Here is a 16819-nt window from a genome sequence, read left to right on the forward strand (position 1 = left end):
AACTAAAATCTAAATTTCCAGTTAAGGTACTTCAAAACCTGTCATGGGAATTTAAAGAGTTTTAAAAGAATGTAAACAAACCAAACTGTGCCAAGCCAACAAAAGCACAACCATAAGCTCAAAACTAAATAAACCAATCTGCCTGTAATTTCTAATCTATATTTAACATTCAAAGCGTTGACTTGAGGGTGTTCAAGAGCGTCAACATAAGTTGCAACAAATATGTAACTCGGTAAACTCGTATAATAGCATAAACACGTATGATTCATGCATAGATTAAAATGCATATACATGTTTACAAAGTCTACACTTTAATCAAAAAAAAGTCCACATCAAACAAAACTTTATTTGCAGAGAATTAGAGAACCTTTGTGGGCTTTATTATCCATCCAATATTAGCAAAGTGGGCATTTATCAATCGCAAATTTCCAAATGCATAAATGAGGGACCTGAACACTAACCCACACCCCGGTCTTCTTCCAGCTAGCAGCAACTTAGGCCTTGCATTTCAATAATCCAAATGCATAAACGAGGGACCTGAACACTAATTCTCAACTAAAATTTTTCAACGATGTGGGATGAAACGGTTTATCTTTTCAGCTTAACATTAATATAACCATCTGTTTTCCTTTACTATTGCATGTACTCAAGATTACAAATGGTGCTCGCCATCATCATGTCTCCATATTCGTCTATGATTGGCTTACAAAAGACGTTAGATGTTGTTTTGTAATATATTGACTCCTTAGTCATCTACAAGATAAAAAAAAAAAGTAATACAAATGAAGAGAAAAGTTTGCTAGCCTACCCTGTTTCAACAAGCACCATAAAGTAGACATAAAACAATCTTTTTCTAATATTTTAGCTTCAGTTGCGAGTACCCAGCGGGGTTCACACATAAAATAAAATAAACATTTGATACTGTAACATATTCGAATCACATTTCAAAACTGGTGGGTGGTCGCGATACTTGGGTAATCAGGGGTTGATAAACCTTCAAAATTATTCAAACACTTCAAGGAAGTTGGTTAGTTCTTAGATGGGTTGATAAGCTTTCAAAATTATTCAAAAAGCTATTGGTGTGGATTAGAACAGACTTCGGAAACCATACATTTAAAATCTAGTTCACCAATTGCATCGGAGAGTGTACAGACCCCTTAGCTAAGTCACTTTGCACATCAACTTTTCCAAAGTTACGGTTTTCAGATGAGATATCATGACCTGCTGCTGCAGCTAGCTCTGGGGGGAGATCAGGATCATACTTCTAAAAAATAAACAAAAACGATATTGTTTATTTATCATCAATATCATGAGTATGAACCGCATATAAAAGCAATATATACCTGTTCAGCCCTCCCGCTTTCATAAACGTGAATTTTACTTTGCATTGTAGCCTCTAGGCGATGTTCCTACAAACCAAAATGAAGGCAATATTTTGTAATTATAGCTCACCATTTTCTGCATAAAATTTTGTAACATTGACCAGTTGTTTGCAATATTCCTTCCAGGTTTCCTCATTCATACCGAAGTTAAAAAAAGCTGATATATCAATGCCTTGTAATCTCCACGGTTTCTACTCAAAACCATTGTAGAAGCATAGAAAAATGAATCATCCGCACTTTAATAACCACCTACAGATAATCATCAGCAATCTAGATAAGATATGATAGTGATGTACGGTCATTACTTGTGTGATGGAAGGGTGAAATCTAGTCCACTGCCAAATTCACGACCCACTCCATTGTTGTTCCAACCCGGATGAAAGTTTTTCTACATATTAGGAGGAACGTTTTTTTTGTGCCAGCTGGATGCCATTCACCTCCACCTCGACCAGCAAAAGATAACATACTTCCAGGTAGACGAACTTGACCCAGGGCTCCACCAGTTGCTACAGGACTCGCTCCAAGCATAGGTGCAGCACCAGGTCTCACATACTACACAGTTCCCCAAATAAAAAGAGATTAAACTATATCAAGAAGTAACCTTTGTGAAATATCCAAAACAGATTCACCATTATATTCCTGTGAATCAGATCTGATGAATCTAATACCCTTACCAGGGTAAATCTTCTGGCCACTGAATCTGCATAGCTCAATCCTATAACAACAACCAAAGTAAAAGTAAAATTAAACATTATAACCAAATAGCATCTCTAGAAAAACCTAAAATCAAGCATCTATAGCCTATTATTAATCAATACAGTAATTAAATTCGTATATAAACAGGTAATGAAGTGAAAATCATACAGATTTACTGATATAGTGAAAACCTGAGTTCCTTATGAACAATAAATCAAATTCCGTGAGTTTGAAACCCTAACTTACGCAGACAATAGAAACAATATTGTGTAACATGTTGCAATATAGATATAGATGATGGATATATATGTTGAAGTGATGAATTAAAGATGAGAAAACGTACTTGAGAACCATATTGACGGCCGCAGCTTCCCCTTGTTTGTAAAAGATGAAAACCCTAGCTGATTGAATACAGCCCTAGCAAAAACAATAAAAAGTGAAACAATTTACAAATTGTACCAAATCCGTGTGTGATATGATGTGAAAAGAAACATGGGCTTCTCAAAATCCCCTGCTCTTGATGCAATCACCACAAACACTCAAGAAATGGTGATGTGAAAACCCTAAGTTCAGAGAGAATGAACTGAATCTGAAAAAAGAAACATGGGATTCTCAAAATCCCGAGTCTAAACTGAGATGGGAATCAAAACCCCTAAAAAATCATACATGTGAATAGAGGAGTTCGAAACTCACAAAGTTCTTGTTTCTTCTCAAGGAATGTGTGATCGAAGGAGTGTGTGGAGGGATCGTAGAGGAGTTTGAAGCTGTTGAAGATCTCTGATTGTTTTTCCTTTTGGATCCACAGATCCAAATCCAGATCTTTGAGGGAGGGAGAGAACGAAAATGAAAAAAAGGGGCTCTCAATTTGAAATTTGAAATGAAATTTAGGGTTCTTGTTGGCCGCGTTTTTTGTGTGATTGAGGGTATAACTGGAAAGGTAATTAGTAGTGTGCTTTACTGGGTTGTACATTATGCATTAAAGGTGTTTTAAAGAAATTCATATGACCTTAAGAAGTCCTTTGGATATGTTTATTAATATAGTATAGATATATATATAGGGGACCGCTAAAATGATAACCACCTCGAGTTGTAAGAACCGTGAGAACTACACCATACGGGGCGAGGTGGACCAAATTTTTTTTTGATAAACGTAGATGCGTGTATTATAAACACATTTGTAAATAAAATTCAAAAGAAAATGTCGTGTGTGTAGTTTTAAGCACCACAAGTTTGTGTTTACGGGTACGGTAAATCTTACGGGAAAATTTACGGTACCCGTAAACATAAACTTGTGGTGCTCAAAACTACACACACGACATTTTTTTTGAATTTCTTTTACAAATGTGTTTATAATACACGCATCTACGTTTATGAAAAAAAAAATTTGGTCCACCTCGCCCCGGATTAAAAAGTTCTCACGGTTCTTACAACTCGAGGTGGTTCTTATTTTAGCGCAATTCTATATATATGTATATGTGTATATATATATATATATATATATATATATATATATATATATATATATATATATATATATATAGGAGGGTTCATTGGGGAACACAGTGACAACCCGTGATTCCAGGTTAATACTTTAACCTAACCACAGTTAAGGGTGTTTAGGGTTAGTATTGAAACTCTTGTAAATCCACTGCAACCCTAAACATTCCCATAATCATCGTACCACAATTTCTCTCTAATCATTTCTAGCTACACCAATCTCACACACAATCATTTGCAATTCTGATCTTTCAATCCATCAATTCATCAAGAACAAACTCTAGATCAAATCAACGGTAATGTTTTATGTTATACATTGATATCTCTGCTCACTTGATTTCATGCAAGCCCTAGACGTCCAAATAATTGCTCTGTGTTTACTTGATCACATCTGCTTGAACCTGCAATGGTTTATGAATGAATGTGTAATTGTTTGCCTCATGTTAGGATGCTATTGACATGTTAAAATTGCTAAACTGTGGTTTTTATTCGTAACATTGTTGATTAGGGTTTTAATCGTAGAACTGCAAACTGTAATTGTTACATTGATATCTCCTTATTTTGTGATAGTGTGCGATGGTTAGTCCGGAGATAATTGTCAGACTTTGTGAAGTCACAAAGTCCGAAATTAATATGTCCGAGTTTCTTAATAGCTTTATAATGAATCTGGGTTTTGCACTTGTACGACCTTGTATGTATAAATTCCAGATTTACATAATTATGAGTTGTTAGGACCGGTTTCGATACTGTTCGATTGCGTAACGTACGTTCGACGTGCGGAATCCGTGAACGTATGTGATCGAACACTCAATAACGTACAAGAAAACGTGATTCGATTAAGATGACGTCGTGTACAATGCCGTGAATCACTTAGAGAGACTTTCTCTCTCTAGACTTTCTCTCTCTACAACTAGATCTCTAATTCTCCAAAATGAGCTCCAAGTCTTTCAAAAGTCTTAACCTTTACAACTAAATGAGCTATTTATAGGCACAAGGATTATAAGGATTTCTCCTTATTTATAAGTTTGCCACCTTGCCCTTTTTAACTAGTTGTAACCTAGAATGCTTAAAAACCTTCGGTTTCTTCTATTTCTGCTACGGAATAGATTGACGGAGGTGATAGACAGATATTGCACTAACAGACTCCCCCTTGGATATTGCCGTAGTCAATCTCATAGCGCCTTCTCTTTCTCTCTCTCGAACAGAATCCCCATGGATCTGTCTTCAGGCTCCCCCTTTCGTCAATGTAACACCCCCAAAATCCCACCTGCGGAAACTCCGCGAGGCGTGTTACACATCAGAGTCTGAGCCACCAATCACATTGAACCAATGATAAATATATAAATAAAACATGTCATTAATTGCCAAGATTAAATGTCAAACATAGTATCAATTCCCAAAGAGTTATATAGCGGAAGCATGTGATAAATTGTTTAGCAATTGTTTCATAATAATACTCAAAACCAATGTATCAAATATAAGTAGTCCAATAGCTTCGATCCATGACCACTCCAGCACTCCCAGATAGCAAGTCCAAGTCACGAATTCTAACGACCTGCAAGCATGCAGACAAGTGTGTCAGACGACGCTGGTGAGTTCAAAGTTTAGTTAACGTGTTTTGTTACCAGATGTATGTTAATGCGATTCAATGTTGCGATACGATGTTGCTCATAACATGCTAGATACCCTAGGGAGTGTGCCCATATGTATCCAGGGAGTGTGCCCCTTAACAACCCCAATGCTCCTAACCAAGCATTGGTAATGATCGATCCCATGTACAATAACCAAGACCCAATTACATTGTTTACCCAAGATTCCCTTTCCAAACGTTTACTAGTTGTCCCAAACCACCGGGACGCATGCTTGAGAAATGCAGTGAACTCACCTTGATTTGCTCGGTATGTTACAGTAAGTGCTCACAAACAATCAGTCAAGTCCTACGGTACGTATATGTATATGATCAGTTGGTATTCACAAAGTTGGCACGTATGTGTAATCAGAAAGGACAATGCATCGATGATCACCAAGTAGCACATTGTACGCATTCGAATTCATATAAGTCATGCGTATCACTTAACAGCAGTTAAATATCTCAGTTAACTTCTAACAATGTTAAATCAGGTTACTGTGCAAGTATTCAAGTTGGCGAAATACACTTTTGGCGAATCACACTTTGGCGAATCACATCTTTGGCGAAACACAACCCGTTTCGTCAATTCTGCCTTTGGCGAAACAGAGTTCTGTTTCGTCAATCATCCCTTGGCGAAACACATTCTGTTTCGCCGAGATTTCTGTTTCGTCAAACCAGTCCAGTTCGTCAAACATCAGTTACGTCAATGATCAGTTACGGTTTCAAAACCCTGATTGCCGTCACAACATCATCAATCATACAGTCATCATATAACACAGAAATCACAGGAACCCTAATCATGGCTACAGCCGTTATCGACATCAACATCAACATCAGTCATCAAACAGTAATCACATGATCATCAATCAAACATACAGACCCATACAGGGATCGTTATACTAACTGTAATAAAACTGTGTGCCAATCGTAGGTAATCTAGCATATATGTTAATCATGAGAACACATCCGGTTAAATGCTAAACAACCCTAACAATCATGTTTCGTATAAGTTATGAAACCGATTCATATAAACAATCGTGCATACCAATTCGAAACCACAATACTCATATAAACACATTTATTCTAGAGATCGAACCAGCACATACACACGCAAAGGTTGAGAGATCAAAGTATCATAAAAACCAATTATACTAACCAAGATACAAGTAAGGATGATGCGGGTCGTTCGAGAGAGCTTGGGAATACAATCTGCCGTCGCACAGAGTGTTCTAGGGTTTTTGTTTTGCCAAGAGTGAAAAATAGGAGCCGGTTCACGTTATTATACACGTTTTCACGTAATGGGCCCTTACTGGGCTTGGCGAAACTGATGGGCCGGCGAAACAGATTTCCTGTTTCATTGAGATGATGTTGACGAAACAGATTTCCTGTTTCGTCGAGATGTTCTTGGCGAATCAACTTCTGTTTCGTCGAGCTCATTCATGTGTTAACAGTTTAACAGTTTAAGTTTCTCAACAGGTTTTAAGTTATACAATTAAACACATAATCATGCAAACACAAACACTTCCATTTATCACAACGTGTACATTACAAGTCAATCAAGTCAAACACTTAAACAGTCAAAGTCAACGTGCATTCAATGCGAAGGTGAAAGTCGAAAACTCGAGTTGTCACATCATCCCCAACTTGAAAGAAATTTCGTCCCGAAATTTGATAGGCCATCCGCAACACGATGCGATGCTAATCAAGATGACTGTGCATTTTCCGCAGGTGTCACATCATCCCCAACTTGAATGGGAATTTCGTCCCGAAATTCACTAGTTACATGAGATGTAGAATTGCTAGGCTGGGTCTTGTCTTTGGGAAATAAGTGTGGATACTTGCGTTCCATCTGGTCCTCGCGTTCCCACGTGAACTCCGGACCACGTCTTGAGTTCCAACGAACTCTCACAATGGGTATACGACTATGCTTACGCACTTTAACTTCCCGATCCATAATCTCAATAGGTTCTTCGACAAACTGTAACTTGTCATCTATTTTCAGCTCTTGAAATGGTACAACTAGTGTTTCGTCAACCAAACACTTCTTTAACTGCGACACGTGAAATACATCGTGAACATTACCCAACTCAGCAGGTAATTCCAACCTGTAAGCTACCTTTCCAATTCGTTCCAGAATTTTGTAGGGTCCTACGTAACGAGGGTTTAGTTTGCCGCGTTTCCCAAAACGCACCACACCCTTCCAGGGTGAGACTTTTAACATAACGCGATCATTAACTTCAAATTCCAACGGTTTACTAAGCTTGTCAGCGTAGCTTTTCTGGCGGTCGCGAGCTGCGGCCATACGGTTTCGGATCTGCACAATGCTTTCTGACGCTTCAAGCACAAACTCAGGGCCTGTGATCTGACTATTACCCACCTCAAGCCAGCAGAGAGGTGAACGACATTTCCGTCCGTACAGTGCTTCGAACGGAGCTGCCTTAATACTTGTATGGTAGCTGTTGTTATAGGAGAACTCTATCAATGGCAAATGTTTCTCCCACCCCTTCCCGAAATCAATTACACATGCTCGCAGCATGTCTTCAAGTGTCTGGATGGTGCGCTCGCTTTGACCATCCGTCTGCGGGTGATAAGCGGTACTCATGTCGAGTTGGGAACCGAACGATTTATGCATTGACTGCCATAACTCTGAAGTGAAACGCGGATCTCGATCTGAGATGATAGAAGTTGGTACCCCATGCCTAGAGACGACCTCTTTAAGATAAACCGCTGCTAGATGCGAGAACTTGTCTGTCTCCTTGATTGCTAAGAAATGTGCGGACTTCGTGAGACGATCAACAATCACCCAAATGGTATCGTTTCCGGTCTGAGTTCTTGGTAGTCCTGTCACGAAATCCATGGCGATCTGTTCCCACTTCCATGTGGGTATCTCTGGTTGCTGCAGTAGACCTGAGGGCTTTTGATGTTCCGCCTTGACTTTAGCACAAGTCAAACATTTACTGACGTATGTTGCTATATGGGCTTTCATGCTAGGCCACCAGTATGTAGTTTTCAAGTCGTGGTACATCTTATCTGATCCAGGATGTACGGAGTAACGTGACTTATGTGCCTCATCCATTACAAGTTGTCGTAAGTCACCATAGAGTGGAACCCAGATGCGTCCGGTTACGTAGTAAGCACCGTCTCCCTTTTGTTCTAGTCGTTGCCTTGAGCCGCGTAAAGCTTCAGCTTGAACGTTCTCTGGTTTCAACGCTTCTAACTGAGCGTTTCGTATCTGGGAAGGAAGATTGGACTGGATCGTGAGTTGCAATGCTCGTACACGCCTAGGTGCATTATCCTTTCTGCTGAGGGCGTCAGCTACAACGTTCGCCTTGCCCGGATGATACTTGATGGCACATTCATAATCGTTCAATAATTCAACCCATCGCCGTTGCCGCATATTCAATTCTTTTTGGTCGAAGATATGCTGAAGACTCCTATGGTCGGTGTAGATGGTGCATTTGGTACCGTACAGATAGTGCCTCCAGATCTTCAACGCAAATACCACCGCTCCTAACTCCAAGTCGTGTGTCGTGTAGTTTTTCTCATGAATCTTCAACTATCGCGAGGCATAGGCTATCACCTTCTCGCGTTGCATTAACACGCATCCGAGACCCTGAATAGATGCATCACAGTAGACCACAAAATCTTCGGTACCCTCTGGTAAAGACAAAATCGGTGCGCTGCAAAGTTTCTGCTTTAATAACTGGAAGGCCTCTTCCTGCTTCGTTCCCCAAGAGTATACCGTGTTCTTCTGTGTCAGCGAAGTGAGGGGTTGTGCGATCTTCGAGAAATCTCTAATAAACCTCCGATAATATCCAGCGAGACCAAGAAATTGTCGCACCTCAGAAGGAGTCTTTGGTGCCGCCCAATTCTTAACTGCGTCCACTTTCGCAGGATCCACATGTATCCCTTTCTCGTTAACGACGTAGCCAAGGAAATGCACTTCCCGAATCCAGAAATCGCACTTGGAAAACTTCGCATACAACTGTTCCCTTCTCAAAAGTTCCAAGATGAGGCGTAGGTGACGTTCGTGGTCCTCCTTGTCCTTTGAATAAACCAAGATGTCGTCGATAAACACTATAACAAACTCGTCGAGGTATGGCTTACATACGCGGTTCATGAGATCCATGAAGGCCGCTGGTGCATTTGTCAATCCAAACGGCATAACCAAATACTCGTAGTGTCCGTAGCGCGTTCGAAAAGCAGTCTTGGGAACATCCTCTTCTCTAACCCTTACCTGGTGGTAACCCGACCTTAAGTCGATCTTTGAATAAAAAACTTGACCCTTGCAACTGGTCAAACAAGTCGTCGATGCGTGGTAACGGATAGCGGTTCTTAATGGTTACCTTGTTGAGCTCTCGATAGTCGATACACATGCGGAATGACCCGTCTTTCTTCTTTACAAACAGAACTGGGGCTCCCCAAGGTGAAGAACTGGGTCGAATGAAACCCCTATCCAACAATTCCTGTAGCTGATTAGACAATTCCTGTAGCTCCCCAGGAGCCAACCGGTATGGAGCTCGAGCAATTGGGGCCGCTCCTGGCGCCAGATCAACCTGAAATTCTACTTGACGGTGAGGAGGTAACCCTGGTAACTCCTCTGGGAACACATCAGCGAACTCCCGCACCACTGGCAGATCCTCGATCCTTCTTTCCTCAGACTGAACGTTTGTAACTAAAGCTAACATTGCAGGATACCCCTTCTGTAGATACTTCTGCGCATGCATGGCCGAGATAATACCAACCATCGTCCCACTACGATGCCCCTGAACCAATAATGACTCCCCATCAGGGAGAAGGATACGCACCACCTTCTCCTTACAAAAAATTTCTGCTTGGTGCTTGGACAGCCAATCCATGCCTACCACTATATCGAAACTACCGAGCGTAACGGGAAGGAGATCAATATCAAATACTTGACCCACCAGATCTAGCTTGCACCCGAAAAGGACATTCGAGGCTTCTATCGTTTTACCGTCTGCTAGTTCTACTACTTGCTTAACTTCTAAAGGCGTTGGGGTTATCCCCAATCGTTGACTAAACTCTAGGGACACGTAACAGGAAACGTACCGGTGACAACATTGCCGTCATTCCTAGCATCTCCTGCCCCAAGCTGGAACACCCTTCCTCGAGCACCATTACCGTTACCCCCATTGTTGCCATTGTTGTTGTTGTTCCCAGCATTGTTGTTATTCGAGCGGTTGTTGTCGTTAGCGTTTTGATTCAACTGAGAGCAATCCCGCTTAAAGTGATCCTCGTCTCCACACTGATAGCACCCCTTCCTGAAGCCCTGATTCTGCTGGGGTGGTTGTCCCTGCTGTCTCTGGTTCTGCTGGTTCTGTTGCTGCTGGTGTTTGGGCTGTGGGGCCCTACAATCCCTGGCCTCATGGCCCGCCTTACCACACCTGTTACATATCCGACCACACGGCCCGAAATGATGATAGCCACACTTGTTACATCGTGGCTTCCTCCCCGCGTACTGACCCTGGCTTTGGCTACCCCCTTGGCCTTGATTGACAGAAGACGACTGGCTGATGCTGCGGTTGTTGTTATTATCTGGTCTTTTCTGTGTCTGACTCGCGCTAGAGGCTTTATCATAGTCACTCCACTTCCTTTTGTTATCATTAGCGGACGCAGTGGCAGTGGGTGCAGCAGCAGTAGTGGTTGAAACACGCAGTGGTAACGAGTTACTCTCTACCTCTTGATCCACAATCTTGTGGGTCAATCGAACAATCTGCGTCAAATCATTGAGATGGGCTGCAGTGACCAAACTCTTCACACGCGGAGGCAGCCCCTTGATGAATAACTCAATCCTCCGAGACATAGGTCGAGACAAGTTCGGGCACATGTCGGCCAATTCATACGATCGCTTCACATACGCTTCGACTTCAGATCCAACCATCTTCAAGTCATAGTACTCGTTTTCCAACTTCTGGACCTCATCTCGAGGACAATACTCCTCTCTGATCAGTTCTTTAAAGTCATCCCAAGTTGTGGCATTCGCTGCCTCAATGCCTAACAACTGCACCTGGGCATTCCACCACGTTAGGGCACCATCCGCCAAGTTACCCGCAGCATATTTCACCCTGTCCCCAGCGGGACAGTTACAGATAGCAAACACAGACTCTGCTTTCTCGAACCATCTCAGAAGTCCCACAGCCCCTTCTGTCCCGGTGAAAGTCTGTGGCTTACAGTCCATAAACATTTTGAACGTACACGCAGGCTGGTTGGGTTGAGGTTGCACTTGCTGACCTAAATGACGAAAGGAAACACGTTACAGGAGTGAAAAGACGTGTACGCGATATAAGAGTAAAAGTACTTGGTACATTCCGTACCAGCTTGATAGGCTGCTAAAGCCTCAGCCACACGGGTGTTAATTAGGTCAGTCAACTCAGCCTGAGTCATGTTGATGTTGCCACGTCCGTGTCCTCGTCCACTCATGATTCTATATATAGAGATGAGCCAATTCAGGAAATCGAAACAAGATGGATATCAAGTATCAGGTTGATATCTACGTACTACCAAGTTCTCACATAATAAGGCAGAACCCTTCTCACGCTCGATAAGCCTCACTGGGACTTGCATGCACCCCGCGTTATTATTAAGTGTGCACCCATAATAATAAGGCAATTTGCATGCTTATCTCAGTGCCTCTTAGCTTGCGCTCGAAGTTTCTCCCGTTCACACAACACAACGAATGGTATCACAGGTTTACTATTCACATAAGTTGAAGAGTAGTGTCTCACTATCTAGTCACCGTAGTATCGAGTATATCGTGTCATGCAAGTTATGAGTGTGTGACTACTAAAGAAGTAAGGCATAAACTAAACAGGAGACTAACCTTGCGATCTGGAGCTGAGTGTCATGATCGATTCTTCGAAGGTATTTGGTTATAGTCTGGTTTTATAAAATGTTTTAAAACCTAGTTCACTATAACCAGTGGCTCTGATACCAAACTGTAACACCCCCAAAATCCCACCTGCGGAAACTCCGCGAGGCGTGTTACACATCAGAGTCTGAGCCACCAATCACATTGAACCAATGATAAATATTTAAATAAAACATGTCATTAATTGCCAAGATTAAATGTCAAACATAGTATCAATTCCCAAAGAGTTATATAGCGGAAGCATGTGATAAATTGTTTAGCAATTGTTTCATAATAATACTCAAAACCAATGTATCAAATATAAGTAGTCCAATAGCTTCGATCCATGACCACTCCAGCACTCCCAGATAGCAAGTCCAAGTCACGAATTCTAACGACCTACAAGCATGCAGACAAGTGTGTCAGACGACGCTGGTGAGTTCAAAGTTTAGTTAACGTGTTTTGTTACCAGATGTATGTTAATGCGATTCAATGTTGCGATACGATGTTGCTCATAACATGCTAGATACCCTAGGGAGTGTGCCCATATGTATCCGGGGAGTGTGCCCCTTAACAACCCCAATGCTCCTAACCAAGCATTGGTAATGATCGATCCCATGTACAATAACCAAGACCCAATTACATTGTTTACCCAAGATTCCCTTTCCAAACGTTTACTAGTTGTCCCAAACCACCGGGACGCATGCTTGAGAAATGCAGTGAACTCACCTTGATTTGCTCGGTATGTTACAGTAAGTGCTCACAAACAATCAGTCAAGTCCTACGGTACGTATATGTATATGATCAGTTGGTATTCACAAAGTTGGCACGTATGTTTAATCACAAAGGACAATGCATCGATGATCACCAAGTAGCACATTGTACGCATTCGAATTCATATAAGTCATGCGTATCACTTAACAACAGTTAAATATCTCAGTTAACTTCTAACAATGTTAAATCAGGTTACTGTGCAAGTATTCAAGTTGGCGAAATACACTTTTGGCGAATCACACTTTGGCGAATCACATCTTTGGCGAAACACAACCCGTTTCGTCAATTCTGCCTTTGGCGAAACAGAGTTCTGTTTCGTCAATCATCCCTTGGCGAAACACATTCTGTTTCGCCGAGATTTCTGTTTCGTCAAACTAGTCCAGTTCGTCAAACATCAGTTACGTCAATGATCAGTTACGGTTTCAAAACCCTGATTGCCGTCACAACGTCATCAATCATACAGTCATCATATAACACAGAAATCACAGGAACCCTAATCATGGCTACAGCCGTTATCGACATCAACATCAACATCAGTCATCAAACAGTAATCACATGATCATCAATCAAACATACGGACCCATACAGGGATCGTTATACTAACTGTAATAAAACTGTGTGCCAATCGTAGGTAATCTAGCATATATGTTAATCATGAGAACACATCCGGTTAAATGCTAAACAACCCTAACAATCATGTTTCGTATAAGTTATGAAACCGATTCATATAAACAATCGTGCATACCAATTCGAAACCACAATACTCATATAAACACATTTATTCTAGAGATCGAACCAGCACATACACACGCAAAGGTTGAGAGATCAAAGTATCATAAAAACCGATTATACTAACCGAGATACAAGTAAGGATGATGCGGGTCGTTCGAGAGAGCTTGGGAATACAATCTGCCGTCGCACAGAGTGTTCTAGAGTTTTTGTTTTGCCAAGAGTGAAAAATAGGAGCCGGTTCACGTTATTATACACGTTTTCACGTAATGGGCCCTTACTGGGCTTGGCGAAACTGATGGGCCGGCGAAACAGATTTCCTGTTTCGTTGAGATGATGTTGACGAAACAGATTTATTGTTTCGTCGAGATGTTCTTGGCGAATCAACTTCTGTTTCGTCGAGCTCATTCATGTGTTAACAGTTTAACAGTTTAAGTTTCTCAACAGGTTTTAAGTTATACAATTAAACACATAATCATGCAAACACAAACACTTCCATTTATCACAACGTGTACATTACAAGTCAATCAAGTCAAACACTTAAACAGTCAAAGTCAACGTGCATTCAATGCGAAGGTGAAAGTCGAAAACTCGAGTTATCACAGTCAAGCTTCCGTGCTTTTGGGATCGGCACCTGGATTTCCGTATACAAGCTCCTCCAGGAATGATACCTGGCTCTTTGTACGCTTTCATTTTCCTTGAGCTCGTCTTCAGACTCCCCCTTAGACTCAGCTGTCGGGATCATAGTCTGGCTTTCATCGTTTCACAAATTCAAGATCAATTCCTGGCTTTGTTCTACATCTGCTCAGGACTTGAAACCTGGTTAACCTGCATATCCTCTACCTCATCATAAGTTTCACAAATTTATGTCAAATTAATTCCCGTAAACTTACCGGTAGAACTCATTTTCGACAACCATATTAGTTACATCAAGTTCAAATAAATGACCTTGATTAACCAATATACACAATCTTTCAAACCATTTATATATGTCATTTAAAGTTTTCAACATATACTCCCAAACCTGTTCATCATGATTAGCCCTCGAATTTTGAATATCAGCTCTTCAAAATCAGCTGTCGAAAATCTTTTTGACTTTTCAAAAAATTTATGCTAAAACACTCCGAAAATCTTTTTGAATTTTTTTTTTGAATGATAAACAGTAAACAAATATATACAAATAATATTTTTGTGAGTTTGTGTAAGAGGATCATATCAGTTCTTGAGACAAATCACTAGCACCGTTAAGCTTTAATCATTTTAAGTTCTAAACGATTCACCTCGACTGACGATATAGTTGTCCTCTTAAATTTTCACACAATTTTCAATCTATTCAGGGTACGATTTAGATGTTTTAGGAACTTAGCTCAATTCATGTGTCCCACCTCTTGAATATACTCCCGTATCCAGAATCTCAGAATTAAGATCTACAGGTAATTGTACTAAAATGATGTCTGTACATAATTTAGGGTATGCGAAGACTAAGGGATCTCAGGTCGATACTTCCGTATACGCAGAGAGATATCAGTTTTCGACTTTTGCAATTTGTTCCCTTTAGAGAATCTTTTCAGCTACAACAGATGATTATCAATTTTATTGTCTAATCAATCTGAGGGCTATAATGCTATGTTTCAAGCATTTCACGCAAAGCATTATCCAAGGACTAGGTCAGAACTTCCGTTCAGCAGAAGTCCCGGAATAATACCACAGACATCAAATAGTATAAACACCTAGTATATTAGAATACGAGACCTTTCAAACGAGATTTCAGGGGTTACCTATATATCCAAGTAGTGTTCCCCACAAATTTTGCAAGTTTGAAATTTTAGGTTTATATCCCGAATAAATCTACTAAATGTACGAAAACCTAACGTCACATCATCAGTGAGACCGTTTATCACATTTGACAATTCATTTCCTTAGCGTGCTGTGATAGTCCACTGATGTACTATCATTTCCTCTTTTATCAACAAAGCTCATTTTTGATTTTTCAATGTTTTTGGTATTTTCAAATTTTCTAATTTTTAAAATTTTTCTCCCCCTAAAATCAAAATATGTTTCAATTTTGATTTTCAAGGAAAATTTGAAAACTGTACAAATAAAATGACAAACTGATATCGAATCACTTCAATTCTCCATCCACTTGGCGTAAACAATCAGAACTCCCCCTCACAACAAACTATTTTCCCATTATGATTTCAAAACACTTAAGTTTGTTTTAATCAAAATGGTTTTTTTTCGGAAAATTAGTTTTGTGTGTTGATTCATAAACTCGGGGTTATTTCATCACATTGTTTTCCTTTAATCACAAACATCACTTGTAGAAAATCAAGTACAACTTAATGTCCCTGATTTACCACATATAAGATGAAAAATCACCAGAGTGAAATTTCTCAAGAAATATGCCGATTCATGTTCCACGCTTACCAACCTGGGAACTCCGGCAAGTCAGGGTTTTTCATTTGAAAAGATCCACCCAAGCCTGACCAGCCTTGGGTTTGATAGTTTTTACCTCAACAACTGGCTCTTCTAGTTTTGTTGAACCAGAGTCATTGCCTGAATGTGGCTTGTCTGACTTTGATCTGTCAGATTCATCGCCGACACATTTCTTTTTCTTTTTCTCCTTTTTCTCTGTTGTCCTCAAATTTGTAACTGATGAACTCGGCTTGTTTGACTTTGCAGTCGATTGAAGCGATTCATCAGTACTTTTATTCTTATCAACTGAAGAACCCGAGGACAAAATCCTTTCCAGATATTCTCTGGTCTTCTTCCTCTTCTTACGCAGTCTGTCTTTCTGCCCCTGAGAAAGTTTTACTTTTGTTTCCTGAACTTTAGGTTGTTGAACCTTCTGTTCTTTGGGCTTGACTTTGACTGGTTTCTTTGCCTTACTTTGAGATTCAGCCCTCGATCTTCCCATTGATCTCCTTGGGCAATCTCTGGCAATGTGACCTCGAATTTGGCATTCATAACACCTTCTCGTTTCAAATCTCTGACTTTGGCAGTTAACAGCAATGTGTCCTTGATAGCCACAAGAGTAACACATTCTGTTATCATACCTCTTCTCTCTTTTATATCGTATACCATTTTCATACCACACACTTAAATCATAGCATTGAGTTGCCTTGTGGTAGTCATTTCTCTTCTTGTATCCTTGATTTGGCATTTGAGCACTGTGGTCAAACCTGCACCACTTATTACCAACATTTTGTGAGTTTTCATTTTTAACTTTTTGTGATTTTTGAA

General features: G+C 40.4%; 1 protein-coding gene across 3 annotated transcripts; it reads right to left on the bottom strand.

Moving 5' to 3' along the window:
* Nucleotides 1–229: 229 nt before the first annotated feature.
* LOC110929556 (FIP1[V]-like protein) lies at nt 230–2979 on the bottom strand. 3 transcript variants are annotated; one of them, XM_035987390.1, is made up of 8 exons: nt 2772–2979; nt 2422–2495; nt 2057–2097; nt 1688–1934; nt 1484–1573; nt 1344–1409; nt 1130–1264; nt 230–753 (listed from the first exon to the last, which is right to left on the bottom strand). In XM_035987390.1, exons 5-8 carry the CDS (start codon nt 1520–1522, stop codon nt 634–636), a joined length of 360 nt encoding a protein of 119 aa, XP_035843283.1. In that variant the 5' UTR covers nt 1523–1573; nt 1688–1934; nt 2057–2097; nt 2422–2495; nt 2772–2979; the 3' UTR covers nt 230–633. The 3 variants fall into 3 exon arrangements, with proteins under 3 accessions (XP_035843283.1, XP_035843282.1, XP_035843284.1); XM_035987389.1 differs by lacking the exon at nt 2772–2979 and having other exon boundaries at nt 2422–2708; XM_035987391.1 differs by lacking the exon at nt 2772–2979 and having other exon boundaries at nt 1484–1934; nt 2422–2710.
* Nucleotides 2980–16819: the final 13840 nt, after the last annotated feature.

Source organism: Helianthus annuus, chromosome 3 (assembly GCF_002127325.2).
Source record: "Helianthus annuus cultivar XRQ/B chromosome 3, HanXRQr2.0-SUNRISE, whole genome shotgun sequence".
NCBI classification, from domain to species: domain Eukaryota; kingdom Viridiplantae; phylum Streptophyta; class Magnoliopsida; order Asterales; family Asteraceae; genus Helianthus; species Helianthus annuus.

What these genes read in the sequence shown, in the direction of transcription:
- LOC110929556 (XM_035987390.1), bottom strand. Translation starts at nt 1,522, where the DNA reads ATGAATGAGGAAACCTGGAAGGAATATTGCAAACAACTG. An exon ending in AAAGCGGGAGGGCTGAACAG is followed by an intron (nt 1,265 to 1,343) that starts GTATATATTGCT and finishes TTTATTTTTTAG; the next exon opens with AAGTATGATCCTGATCTCCC. An exon ending in TACACTCTCCGATGCAATTG is followed by an intron (nt 754 to 1,129) that starts GTGAACTAGATT and finishes TTTATCTTGTAG; the next exon opens with ATGACTAAGGAGTCAATATA.